The 13,122-nt window shown below is 34.8% G+C and overlaps 1 protein-coding gene across 1 annotated transcript in view; it reads right to left on the bottom strand.

Moving 5' to 3' along the window:
- LOC149303040 (adhesion G protein-coupled receptor V1-like) overlaps positions 1–4,258 on the bottom strand; it is a 165,437-nt gene extending 161,179 nt beyond the window's left edge. Inside the window, exons 1-5 of the mRNA XM_089481806.1 lie at positions 4,192–4,258; positions 3,239–3,423; positions 2,565–2,714; positions 1,083–1,178; positions 426–534 (exon numbers count right to left, since the gene is read on the bottom strand). Of these exons, the coding sequence (XP_089337932.1) occupies positions 426–534; positions 1,083–1,178; positions 2,565–2,714; positions 3,239–3,423; positions 4,192–4,258 (607 nt within the window). The remainder of the gene's footprint in view (positions 1–425; positions 535–1,082; positions 1,179–2,564; positions 2,715–3,238; positions 3,424–4,191) is intronic.
- Between the last annotated feature and the right edge of the window lie 8,864 nt (positions 4,259–13,122).

Genomic DNA, 13,122 nt, shown 5'->3' on the forward strand with positions numbered 1-13,122 from the left:
TAAAATATACCTATACATCTACATCTAAATTTGGCTATACATCTAGCAAACAACATTAAAATGGATAGGAGACTACATGTCTCACTTTACTAATAGGTTGTTCTGTTTTCATCAGCTACTTTATTCAAAATAGGTTGCCTCCAGTGCAAAAAAACCAATATGTAACATCAACATATCTTTCATTCATGGTGCAAAAAACAGAAAATGTAACGTTAACACATCTTTCATTCTTTATATAGGACACAATATAACACATTCAAATATATTAAATTCTTCATTAGCTTATTACTATGAGGTTAAATTGATATGCCTGTGCCACAGGCGATACACATCCACTGCTAGTAGTATAATACTTACTTACTCTTTTTTTTCTCAATTTCTGCTGAGTTAGCAAGAGAAACCTCCTAAGAGTGATTGAGTGAAACCCACCTCAAATGTCACCGTCACGCTTCCATAGGTTCCCTTCTCCCGAAGTAGAATGACAGACACTGATTGGTTTCTTCCCCGCAGTTCATTCACTATGATAAAGGAGGACTAAAGTGGAAAAGAATAAAGAAACAGTCAGTTACTAATCAAACATCACGCTGGTGACTGGAGAACAATGTAGCTGAAGAAATTCTTAACTCCCGCAGGCAAATTAATCCAGGGTCTTAGTTATCAAATAACGCTGCTACATTCCTATGCAACCAATTAGTTCACATCAAGCAATGTTAAAGGAACTTAAGTAAAATGGTATTATACCTTATTAATACCCTGTGCCAAATAATCTAATAACTTCTTGCTTTTACAGAATATGAAAGAAGCCTGGATAACAATATCTCTACCAATGAAGCCATTACAGAAAAAAATATATATATTTTTGCGGTGGTTGATAGCAGATGAAGTGCTGTATAAATACAGATATTTACATAAAAAACCACACAAGTCCGTGCATTTCAATTAACAAAATGGTGTCCAAGTATTTCCCCTAATTGGAAATATACGGTACATTTGTGTGTGTGTTATTTTACTTTGTTATTCTATTACTATACATATTATGGCACAAGTAGACATATGTTTTGCTATATAAATGTAAATCTTACCATATTGAGAGATATGACTCCAAAGGCATTGTCATTTGATAAGATAGTAACGGTTGCCACTTTTTGTGAGCCTAATTTTGTATTAAATGGAGGATTCTGGAAGCAAAACAACAGAAAGCTTGATCACGTTGACAAATATTGGTTCAATAAATAGATTGAACAGTTCAAGGCGACAACAATATGTATAAAAGAGCTACTATGGTCTGTCTAGACATGTGTAATATAGACTTTGCAGACCATTAATCATGTTTGACAGTCTATTAATGACACCATAGCAATGCACTAGTGATACAAATTATTCAGGCCATTAGTCTTTTCTGTCAATGAGCCCAATATGGCATCTACGCTGCTGCTTTGTGGTATTTGCATGCCATGGTACTTAAATTAAATATATTAAATCACGCAATGTGAGTGGCATATTCATATGCATATTTACATACATTAGTCTGGGAAAATGAGCAAGGAAAGAAATTGGGAAATGGTTTGGCTAACAAAAAACACATATATACACATAAGAACATCATTATCCAAGCAAACCATGACCAATTCTAGCGCAAAGTTGTAAATGTGAAGCAATCAGCATAAAGACCAATGGAGAGTTCCTGTTTGATTACTCCACATAAAATGTTTTTTCCCCATTTTTCCTCCATTTTAACCATGAAAAGTATTGTACTATTTGGTAATATCGATAGCTGTTCCTAACCAATAAAAAAACTCATACAAAGAAAAAGTCATACAACAAAAATGTAATCTATAGATAAGCTAAATCAAGCAGAAAAAAAAGTGAAAATGGGGAACATACAACGGCTCATATGATTTAATAGCACTGGATGTGCCAAATGGTAAGGTCCATCACAGGGCACTCACATGTTTCTAGACACACTTACCAGCTGCCATTAAATCACTTTTGTTTTAAGTGCTAGAATAGACTTCTCCACTCTAAAGCAATTTAAATATGTCTGAAGTAGAAGAAAAAGAGACTTTTGCCCCAACCATACGATGTTGGCACCAACCCAACTCTCCAGGTGTCACGGATGGCCATAAATTCATAACTTTCACAGATCCATGACAACAGAACGGATTTTCTGTGTGGTTCTGCTGTGGAAAGCATGGTCCAGATACTCCGTTACAGTGTAGAGCATTGGTGTTCAGTTCCAGACCTTGAGGGTCACAAGTAAAGGGGCTCAACCCAGAGGCTTAACAAGTGTGTTGTTTTGTATCTTAAATGTCTTACCAATACAGTGAGATATTGAGAGACACAGTCACTCTCAACATCCCAGTGTACAGGTAAGACATTTAAGACAGCTATATTAAAAACTCAAAAGATAAAATTGCATTTATGGTATTTGTTAATGAAATGTCAGTGAAAGGCACAGTTAATAATTGAACAAGAATAAAACAAACATGTACTGATATTAATAATTATCTATGCTTACATTGAATTCTACTGTTTTATATGTTATCATTATGTTTGACACATACTTGTAATATTAAAAGGAAATGAAATGTTTCATCTGCCTCTGGAGAGTCATCATCACACACAGATATGTAGACGGTCCGGTTTGTTTCTCTTTCTGGTATAAAAGTAGCTGTTACAGTTTCTACAAAGTCTCCCGTGTTTTCTTCTTGCAGCTAAAACAACACCATAAGTATCTATTATTCATGGCTCATAGGATAGCTAAAGTTGTCAGTACAGATACTTTAAGGTGCTCACAAGTGTTATTTAAATGCAGGAATACATAACATATGTCCAAAGACATTTTAGTGTATACAATTGAAGTTTATTCAAACAACACTGCTGCCATCTCAGTTAGGGGGTAGCTATTGTCTAAGTGCGTCAAGTTCATGTCCTCATTGACCTCATTGTCTCTCAAACCGGCTATTGTGGGACATGAGTGTTTGCACAACAGAAAGGGTACAAGAGGTCATCATTTATGTTAAAGAACATATTTTATTTACTAGAATACAAGATGGGGGGGACCATGTTATTCTATTACAAAATAGATTAATGCATTTACTGCATATATGGACACATTATAAATGCATAATATGAAGTGCTTATTCCCATGGGGGGAAAGTCTTAAGTTTAAATATTAATTATTTTTTGTGAAAACATAAAAAATATATATTTGAAAATACTAGTCATTGTCACTTACCAAGACTATTGCTGTAATATTAGCAGGTGCTCCTGTTTTTTCGATGACTAGGCGTATGACGGTGGTACTGGTTTCATTGACCAAAAAATCAGTTTGACCAGCAAACTGTACTTCTGTTTCTCCAGAGATAACTGGAATCAATAAAGCTAATAAAAAGGGTGCAATGAAAGAAGCAGAGGGCATCCCTGTTGAAAAGCAACACAATAATTAGACACAGAGAACTGTGATAACAATGGAGAAAGTAAACACAAATGTTTGTGTGTTGAATTTGTTGTTTTGTGTGAAATAAGCATAGCCATGACCTACAGCAGATACATCCCTTTGTTACAATGTCACTTTAGGATTATAGCATACTATCTATACAAAAAGTATGCTCAGGATTTGTAACGAAAACGTATATTTGTGAGTGCTCAAAAATGTAACACGGCCGATTGATCTATTTTAAATCTTCCCAATGTGATAAATCTAACTTGAAAAAAAATGGCCGTGCCAAAAATTATCTCTCTGAATAAAAAGACAATATTCATAATATAGAAAGTGGAGTACCCCATATTTAAAAAAATTTTTAAATCCCCAACCCCAAAAAATAAATACAAACATGTGCCTCCGTATCTATATATGTATAACAGAGGTATAGTATGTACAAAGGATGGTCATTCAAGTTATACAATTTGTTATGCTGCAAGGACATTATAGGCATCATGCTTGTGATACATTTATAAATCAACTTATACTCATTTATTTGATTTAGAAGTTCTGCATCTTTCAACTCATATGCATACATCTTAAGGTAACAGCTCAATGCAGTCTGAACGCACACGTTTAGTTTTAAAATAGCTGGAAAAAAAATTGTATTGGGTTTTGCAGACCATTGTGAATTATTTTACATTCATATGGTTACAGTTAATACTGGCACAAAGGTACCTATCCTGGGCAATTTAAGCTTGTAGTACAGAGTTTTACTTTTTGCTGATTATAAGTATCAATATTCTTAAGTGCAATAGCACCAAAATCTACCATTTTGTGGTTAAAAAATCATCAGCTTTTGATGAATTAATCTAGAAGCTAAGTGATTACAACGCATGTACGTGGTTAAAAATGACAATAATATTTTTATCTATCAAAGCCACTGTGTGAATACGGATTCCTTTAAATATCAATCATCAGTTTATCGATCACTATTAGAAGATGCAAAAATGAGCAAACACATTCCATAGCATTTTTACCGAAATAATACTCACGTGGTTTGATGGCTGGCAACAGGCAGCAGCCTTCATATACATAAAACATATACAATGTAAAAGGGACTTTAGAGTGTACTTACTCTCTGACTGTACAGCCTTCTTCACTTGGTGTGCATATCACGTAATTAAATACAGAAATGTGATCTATTCTTAGCATGGTCACTACAGATTGAGTTACATGACTTCTACCGCTAAGACTAATGGATGGTTAAGACTATGCAATTACTCTTCTGGAACAAGAGAGGTTTCATAATAATATTGTCAATTATTAAAGAGGTCCTTTTCCTTTGGTGCATGGACTCATACTTTCAATGTACCCATTTATTCAGGAAAGGTTATCTCTATGATGTGTGCGTTCAGGAAAGATCAGGTACACATTTTTAGCACCCCCCAAAATCTACTTTTTAACTGAAAAAATATGGTTTTACAAATAATACGAGAACTAACTGTATTTTGGCCTTAAAATTACAGGTTTCACTGCTTTTCCATTTCAATCATAGTCCAACTGATTTATATTAGGACACTATGTAAATTAATCTAAAGTTTGGAATGTGGGTGAGGAAGCAGGTAGAAATGGGATAAAACCCCAAACATGTATGCCCCACATATACATTCTAGGGCACAGCTGCACAGAAGGCAATTTATATTTTGTTAAATATTTATTTTGTTGTTCAAGAGATATGAAAGAGCTTTGATACAGAATGAGTAAAAATGAACTAAAACTGGGCCCAAATAAAAGTCTGAGAAATGAGTAGCAATTAATAGACGCATACTCAACAAATACTGCATCATATAACAGAAGAAAACATAAAATGTATCACTGTTACCAAAATAACTATTGAATGTCTATAAAAGCCTCAATTTGTGATACTGAATAGTATCCAACATTTTGTGGCAGTTATGAGGTAGACTTCCATCATGCTTATCACACAGGTAACGTCAGGATGAAATCTGAGTTAAAGTTCAGAAGACAAGGTCATAATACTAGATGTTCCCGTTTGGAACGCATGGTCACTTTTTACTCCAAATATCCTTAGAACTGCTGGACAACCTATCATTCAAAGAGATTAGCAACAACTATAGCTTCCCACACTAGGTGACATTGTATCAAGTACTTGAAGGCATTACCATTGGGTGTTAATATTGAGTCCACTGTACTATCCCCCCGCTCAGTAGAAAACTAAATGGGTTAAATGATGCATTCATTTATGTAATATGAATAGAGAATTATTTGGTTTGTGATTTTAACACTTGGTCCACTTTAATGCACTTAAAGAGGGTGTCGCTAGAGGGGGCTAAGTTTAATAAAGCCCTGAGTGTTTTGGTGGGCAGCCCCAAATGGAGACTCCAGAACCATCTGTGTGTAATAAAATAACCCAACTTTATTCAGAAGTCATATACCTATTTTGCAATGTATTCATGGGGTTATTTGTAGGTTGTGGAAGCCTTGCTTAGTATTGTAGAGACTGATTACAACTCCCCTTACACAGCAAGTACTGCATGTTTGGAATTGTAGTCCAGTTGTAGAGGAGTAGAATTATACTCAGTACCCCTTTGGCACACAGTAGGTTAATACGGATAGCACTAGGCACTTGCCTGCTTAATACCACAGGGTTGCTTTTTACCTTCCCTACTCTTTCCTGGAAGTTTTCTTACAGAAAATGCAACACTAGAGCTAAAGTAAAAAAGGGCCTCAGACCTCAGAGTCAGCTAGTTCAAGAATAAAGTCCCACGCTTTAGCCCACAATTTGTTGTAGTTTTGCAACCTAGCAATGCCCTGAACTTAAATGAAATATCCAAAACAATAGAGGAATCTAAAAAGTGAGAAAACACATTGAACCACAGTTACCTAGAGATTTGGTTTTGTAAGTAAAGTTGTTTTTTTTTTAAAGATAAAAGGTGGGATTCTGGGTAGGCATTTAGGTAAAATAATGGTGCTGTGGGAGAACTAAGCAATCATTTGCAATTCATTAGGAAATACCATGTGCCAAATAAATAAAGAATCCCCCATATACCCCTGTATCCAAGTTACTATGTCAATGCAATGTAAACACCAAATTCAAAATAATAAGGTCAACAACTAAAAGGGGTATTATCAGTGAAATGAGCTTTAGTTTAATTGTGGCCCCATGTGACACTAGTGGACATGAACAAAGCCCTTGTGTGTCCCACAAGACATCAAACTCATGTGTATATGGGAAGTGTTTGACCTTCTCGAAGAACTATTTGACATTCCCCTTATAAACAATTAACCACCACAAAAAAATCAACAATCATTGTATAATGCAAATACAACATAAAAAGAATAGTGGTGGAACAAACCAAGCACTTTTTATAGTAAAAAAGAAAGTTAGATCAGCTGGTTGGTATACTGAAGAAATTCCTCTCAGATCCCTGCGGTTATGTCATTATTTATGTAATCTAGATAAACATGGAAAGTTTGGTTAAAAAAACAACAAAAATTTAATTATCGTTACAGCTCCCTTTGGCAGGGATTGGTGACCAACTAGTTGCATGATAAGTGTCCAAATGTTCCTAGTGAAATACTGGGTTGTCTTCTCTTCAAAAAAAGATGTACTTTTGTGGGGGTATTTTGAGCTGATGGGCTGCTTAACAGTCCCAAATGAGACATAGGCTTCAGAAAATAAAACTGGAAAATTTCAGGTTTGGAAAATGAACAGTGGTCTTACCATTTTGTGCCCTGTAACTTCCAAAAAAACATAATTATAAATATATATTTATATAAAACTATATATGTTGGGTTTTTTCTAATTAAAGATACTTGCATAAATATATTTTGTAGTATGTTGTACAAATGAACTGGTTTGGGGATCATTTTCATAGCCAAATATTATTATTATTATTGGATTTTTTTTTCAAAATGTTTCATTATTTCAATAAATTATTCATACTAAATGTTGGACTTTACATCTAAAAATGGAATTAAAAAAAGCTATATCTATCTAGGAAACAGTGTAAAAATGCCCTCTCAGTAAAGAAGAGGTTAAGGTTTGAGCCATTCTTATATTTACCATAAGACAGTATGATTCTCTAGATCATTTGACCAGGGCTCTCCTTACCACTTGTTTCTCAAATTGTTAAGTTATTTCTTGTTTTGTCCTGCTTCCCCATTGTACAGCACTGTGGAATATGATGATACTATATAAAATATTACAAATAATAATAATAATAATAACATAAAATTGAAAATATAAATTGGATATATAAAAAAAAACTTATGTTTCTTTTTATTAAATTTGATACTATAAAGAAAAAACGATGTTATAGGAGTTCATCTTTAAACTGTATATTAGATTTATGGTGTTTCAGAGGTTTCTTAGTCACATACAACATATAAAAGTAATCTTCATTCTATACATTTATTTATAAAGTGCATACAGTCATTTGTATTATACCTATTTGTGTTGGGTAGTGAAAGACAATCTATGGCAAGGCATCACTGGGGTCGTATTATGCGGAGTTACTTTAGTTGTGCAGCACCTTGTATCGCATGCTCTCGGCATAAGCTGCACATATGCTATGGAGAGGGAGTATGTGTATGTTTATGTGTAAGTCTGTTAATTAAGGGGGGGGCAGGGGCTATTTGGGTTTACATGCCCCCTGAGCCAGAAGGTGCTATGTCTCCCCTGATGGTATTGCCAAGGCATGCGTACGCTTTGACAAGCATTGGAATTACTTAAAGGTATTCATCTATGCCCCCTGATTACACATTTTTGCAGTTTTGTGGTCATTCTTTACACATCTGTGTCACCTATGTATGCCTATTAGTAGAAAATAAGATGATAGGAAGGCATAAACATTTTTGTTGACATAGCTGTTCCAAACGATATCATTATAGAGGTTAAATACTCAAAAATGTCAAAATAGAGACACTTGTAAATTAATCTCAAAAATTGTAGGTTAATAATGCAGCATACGTTCAGTCCGAGGGTCATCTGTATCTAGTTGTTAATGCAGAAAAATGGGTTCCCATTTTCATAATTACAATTTAATAATTGTAATCAGCCTCTTTTTAACAAGTTATTGCGTTTTTATTTCCCTCTGGCTCCCCTATTGCTTCATGTACGGCAGTGTCTTTGTTGATTAATTCTTTAAGACCGTTAACAATGGTGACTGCTGGAAAGAAGGGTACTCAGTGCTGGTTCTCAGCAGCACCAAGCCGAGAACAGCAAATTACACACCCATGCACTTCACTGCTTCTACCCAAATTGCCTAGTTGAAATGCTAATTGCCTTTCAGTCATGGAAAAGACAGCCAGGAGATCTTGTGCTTCACAGAATGACGCACATTTTTTATTCCACTCCTGTTCCATTGTCTTGATGAGAATTATTTAAAATCTATTCAGAAAGGTAGCTCCCTGTCTAACCTTTAAAAATGTGGGAAATTTCTAAAGCTCTAGACGAGCATCACAAATCGGATGGCCCAGCAAGCCAAAAAACAGATGGTTGGATTAAGCCATGTTAAGTCGTTAATAAAATAATGCTTGAAGCTGGTAAAAGAAAGGTTTCTAAAGGCACACAGAGGCACACAGACACAATAAAAAAAACTTAAAAATACAGTGAGTCTTTGGAAATAGATGTTTAAGGTTTATTTATTCAAATTGACTACAAAACTGGACATCCTAAAGTTTCCAAAAGAAATCAGAAAAAAAGAGTTAAAATAAATGTGTAACTTGACCTTGATTATTTAATGAGAAAAGTGAAAGAAACAATATTAGAAGGTTTATATTTTGTTGTTATTTTGGAGAGCTCTGAAGACTTTATAAAATTGTCTTATGTAGTCCCTCCACAAGATTTTGTGGGTATAGTTTGATGGACAGAAGGCTCGTGTGAGAATCCATTCCTTTTTTAATGTATCACTACTGTTGTTGTTGTAGGCTTCTACACAGTGAAAAAATGGACCTTGAAGTCCAGAAGAACCAGATGTTCCAGTACTGATACTCCAGTATTGATGTTAACGGACTTCAGCAACTTGTGTCCATGTAAGTAAACATTTTAAAACATCAACAGTGACTCTTGTTAGTTTTCCAAATCATGTCCTCTGACACTGGACCTTTTGAGACATACAAGTGAGTCGAGTAATACCTAACTTAATTGCCAGACTGTTCAAAACAGGTTCACATGACACTGCTGAAAATCTGCAAGCATCAAAGGGCCTTCATGAGCTCCAAAAACTGTGAACTTTGCTTTCTATCTAATTCTTTGAAAATGCCAGCTTTTAAAATTAACGAGGTGGTGCTCCAACTTATCTTGCGCAATGGACTCTACCGTTCCTTGAGAAAGCAGGATTTTGTAGAAGTTGGGGGAATCGTTACTGCATGCCACTATGCGTTTCAATGGTCATGTATTCAACTTAAAATTAAGGTGGTTATTTTCATTAACTAAAACACTTTACAGTATACAGGAATAAACATCCCATTCCTGTATACACACTGGACTTTATTCTTATAGCAATTTTTTTATACAAACATTTATTAAGTACATGCGAATCTAAAATGATTGACATTTCCATTTAATAAAATTATACCTGAAACAAAAAATAATAAAAAATATTGCGTTTCAAAGTCTGGGTTGCATATTACCGAAAATAATCTGTATGTATATATATATATATTGTTACACTATAAGCAGTTGTGTGAATAAATATGTATATGGACACGTGTATGCGGGTATATGGATGTACATGTGTGTAGATATGCATATGTAGGTATGTATGTGTATGTGTGTATATATATATATATATATATATATATATATATCATGGTTTCTGTTAATACTAGTTAAATTAAGATGCATGGGAGGTGGCCGGGAATGATAAATATTTGGGAAACCTTTTATCTTAGTTTAGATAACACTGATATGCGTGATGAAGGGTGTGTGGAAGAAAGACAGGTTTTCTCATGAAATAGATTGAATCAGGTCAGGAGATCTTTGGGTTTTACTGCCCCATGATTGTAAAGACCCCAGGGTGTGGTGTTGGCCAAAGGGAATAACTTCAAAGGGTAACTACGGCAACCACAGGGTCCAATCAGGGATCTCCCAGTAGACTCAATTGGGACCCTCTAGTATATCAATGGACAGGTAGTGAAAGAGAAAAGGAGGAGAGAAAGTAAAGAGACAAAGGAACACTACTAACCTGGAGCTCTCAGGGAAGGTAACTATGAACATGCATGTTTGAATATTGTAAATAGGAACTTATATATATGTATTTGTTGTAAGTGTGTCAATTAATGTGGGGATTATTGTTATTGTACTGTTATTTGTATTGTTTTATATTTGGAACGTTCTAGTAAAAGTTTGTATTGTTGTATCATAGCCGCATTGTGGATTCTTGGATATCCTGTTGTTGTTTCCAAAATATTCTGTTGCATTCTGGAAGAAGCGAAAGTTTTCAGTTCAAACCTTAAAAGTTAGAAGAGATAGAACAGGGATTGTATAACTTAATAAGCCAGTGGGTGGGTTTATCGGTGCATATTTCATAAGTGTACCCATACACCCATTCACCTGGATAAGTGTAGTTATTGTAGCTAGAAAACACATTAGCCTCAGGAGATATATCCGAATACATATTGTGATTCCATTGATATGTGTTTGGATGTATCTGTTGTTGGATCAGTTGTAATCTTAAGCACATAACACATTCATAAGTCTTTTAGATGGTATGCTGTAGATAAAGCATTAATCCATCTGATTGATATTTTAATGACACAATTCCCTAGTTCCCTCAAAAGAAAACTTAACAATATATATATATATATATGTTGTTAAAGGGTATAAAAGGTCAGGAAAAAAGACGATTCACAAGCTAATTTTACTTCTTTAAGGACAATTTTGCATCTTGCTTCTATTGAATATCAATGAAATGTTCATTTATTTCTCAAAATTTCTATTATGCTAAAAAAACTATTTTTTTCCAATTTCCACTAATTTAACGTATATTTATAGAATGTATGGCATTTCTTTCCATTTGTTTGCTTCCTGGTTACTAATGAGAAGGCAGCTCACAGCAAGTAGGTATAACAATGGCCCCACCTGGATTTTTCTGAATAACCAGGACCAACAAGGGGTTCACTATTTATCCCCAGACTACTCGCTCTATTCATCAATACCAGCTCAAGATGTTTTGACCAAAGGAAAACTTTTCCAATTTCCCCGCACCCATCTCGCACAATCTGCAGAAAAAATCCACTAAGCCTCCCTTTAACAATGGAACAGAGCTGTCACATGGACCGTTCTGCAAATCCCAAGGAAGGGGGAAGCTTCATTTTCAAGAAAGAAAGTCTGTTTAACCCTTTAGTGCTGGAAGAAGTCCACAATGCCATCACTTATAATTAAAATTAACATAAAGACATATAATTTGAGAGCAGACAACAACCATTTGGCCCATCTAGTCTGCCCAATTATTTGCTGTAAATTGTCTTAGATTAGGGATGGCTTTATGCCTATCCCATGCGTGTTCAATTTCCCTCACTGTATTAGCTTCTACCACTTCTGAAGGGAGGCTCTTCCATTTATTTACCACCCACTGGTAAAAATGGAAGCTCCAAAACATTTATTTTTATTTAAAATATTTTTAAAAATACGTAAAAATACAATCAGTTTCAAGTCAGTTTCATTCATTCATTAAGGTCTTTTGTATACCCAATGTTCTAACACACAACAAGAAAATATCACTTTGCCTTTTAGTTGTCGGTGCTTGCGGCTATGGTTTAGCTCCTAGGTTGAGGCTATTACCAAAACAATATCATATTATAGATTATATTTAGAATTATGGATTATATGAAAGGCATAGCCCTCACAATAATTTCATAAAAATGATGATCTATGGATAAACTCCCAGCAGGTGAATAAAGTAAAATGTACAATAAGAAACAAAATATTTTATTTGCTTTTTTTTGTTTATTTTGACATCCTAACATCTCAGTTACCAGGGAGTGAAAATTTAGATGGAGGGTCTCAGCTGGTACTTGGCCCTATTTGGGAGTTTTTTCTCACATAGTGTAGGATAAAATTTGTAACCTTACTCATATAGGAGGCTTCCTATTCTACAATTATGAGCATCTACAGCAGTGTGCGCCAATTGGAATATTGGTGAATAGACCAATATGTTTAACATACTTTTAAAGACCATGTGCCTGAATAAGAAAACTTTCAGAATGCTAGAAATTGATACAGTATTTCATTACATTCATTTATAGAGCACCAGCTGAATCTGTAGAGCTATTACAATAGGGGAAAAACAATGGCATTAAAACTGATAATATATTAAGTTGACAATAACTTTTTATGACATCATACCTAGGCCCTAGGCATAGACTCCCTTTTAATGCAGTCTATGGAGGCTCTGCTGATCCTTCACAGTGCCAGTAGGTCCGTTGCGGAGATCAAAGATTTCTCTTGTAATTGGCCCATTGTGCAGCAGGACAAACAGTGAAGGGCAAACAACAGCTGGCCATGAATAATATATTTTTAACGCAGGGTCAGTTCAACCCTTCTACAGCAGAAGCTCACTGGGGCCGGTTCTTCCTAAAGCATAGTAAAGTTAGTGAAGTGACATATTTAAAGTGCACATGTCATTGGAAAATGACAAGGTGTCATTGCGTAGAGGGTACATTTTCAC

The sequence above is a fragment of the Sceloporus occidentalis genome, unplaced genomic scaffold (assembly GCF_023333645.1).
Source record: "Sceloporus occidentalis isolate IW3139 unplaced genomic scaffold, rSceOcc1.0.p SCAF_16, whole genome shotgun sequence".
Lineage (NCBI taxonomy): Eukaryota > Metazoa > Chordata > Lepidosauria > Squamata > Phrynosomatidae > Sceloporus > Sceloporus occidentalis.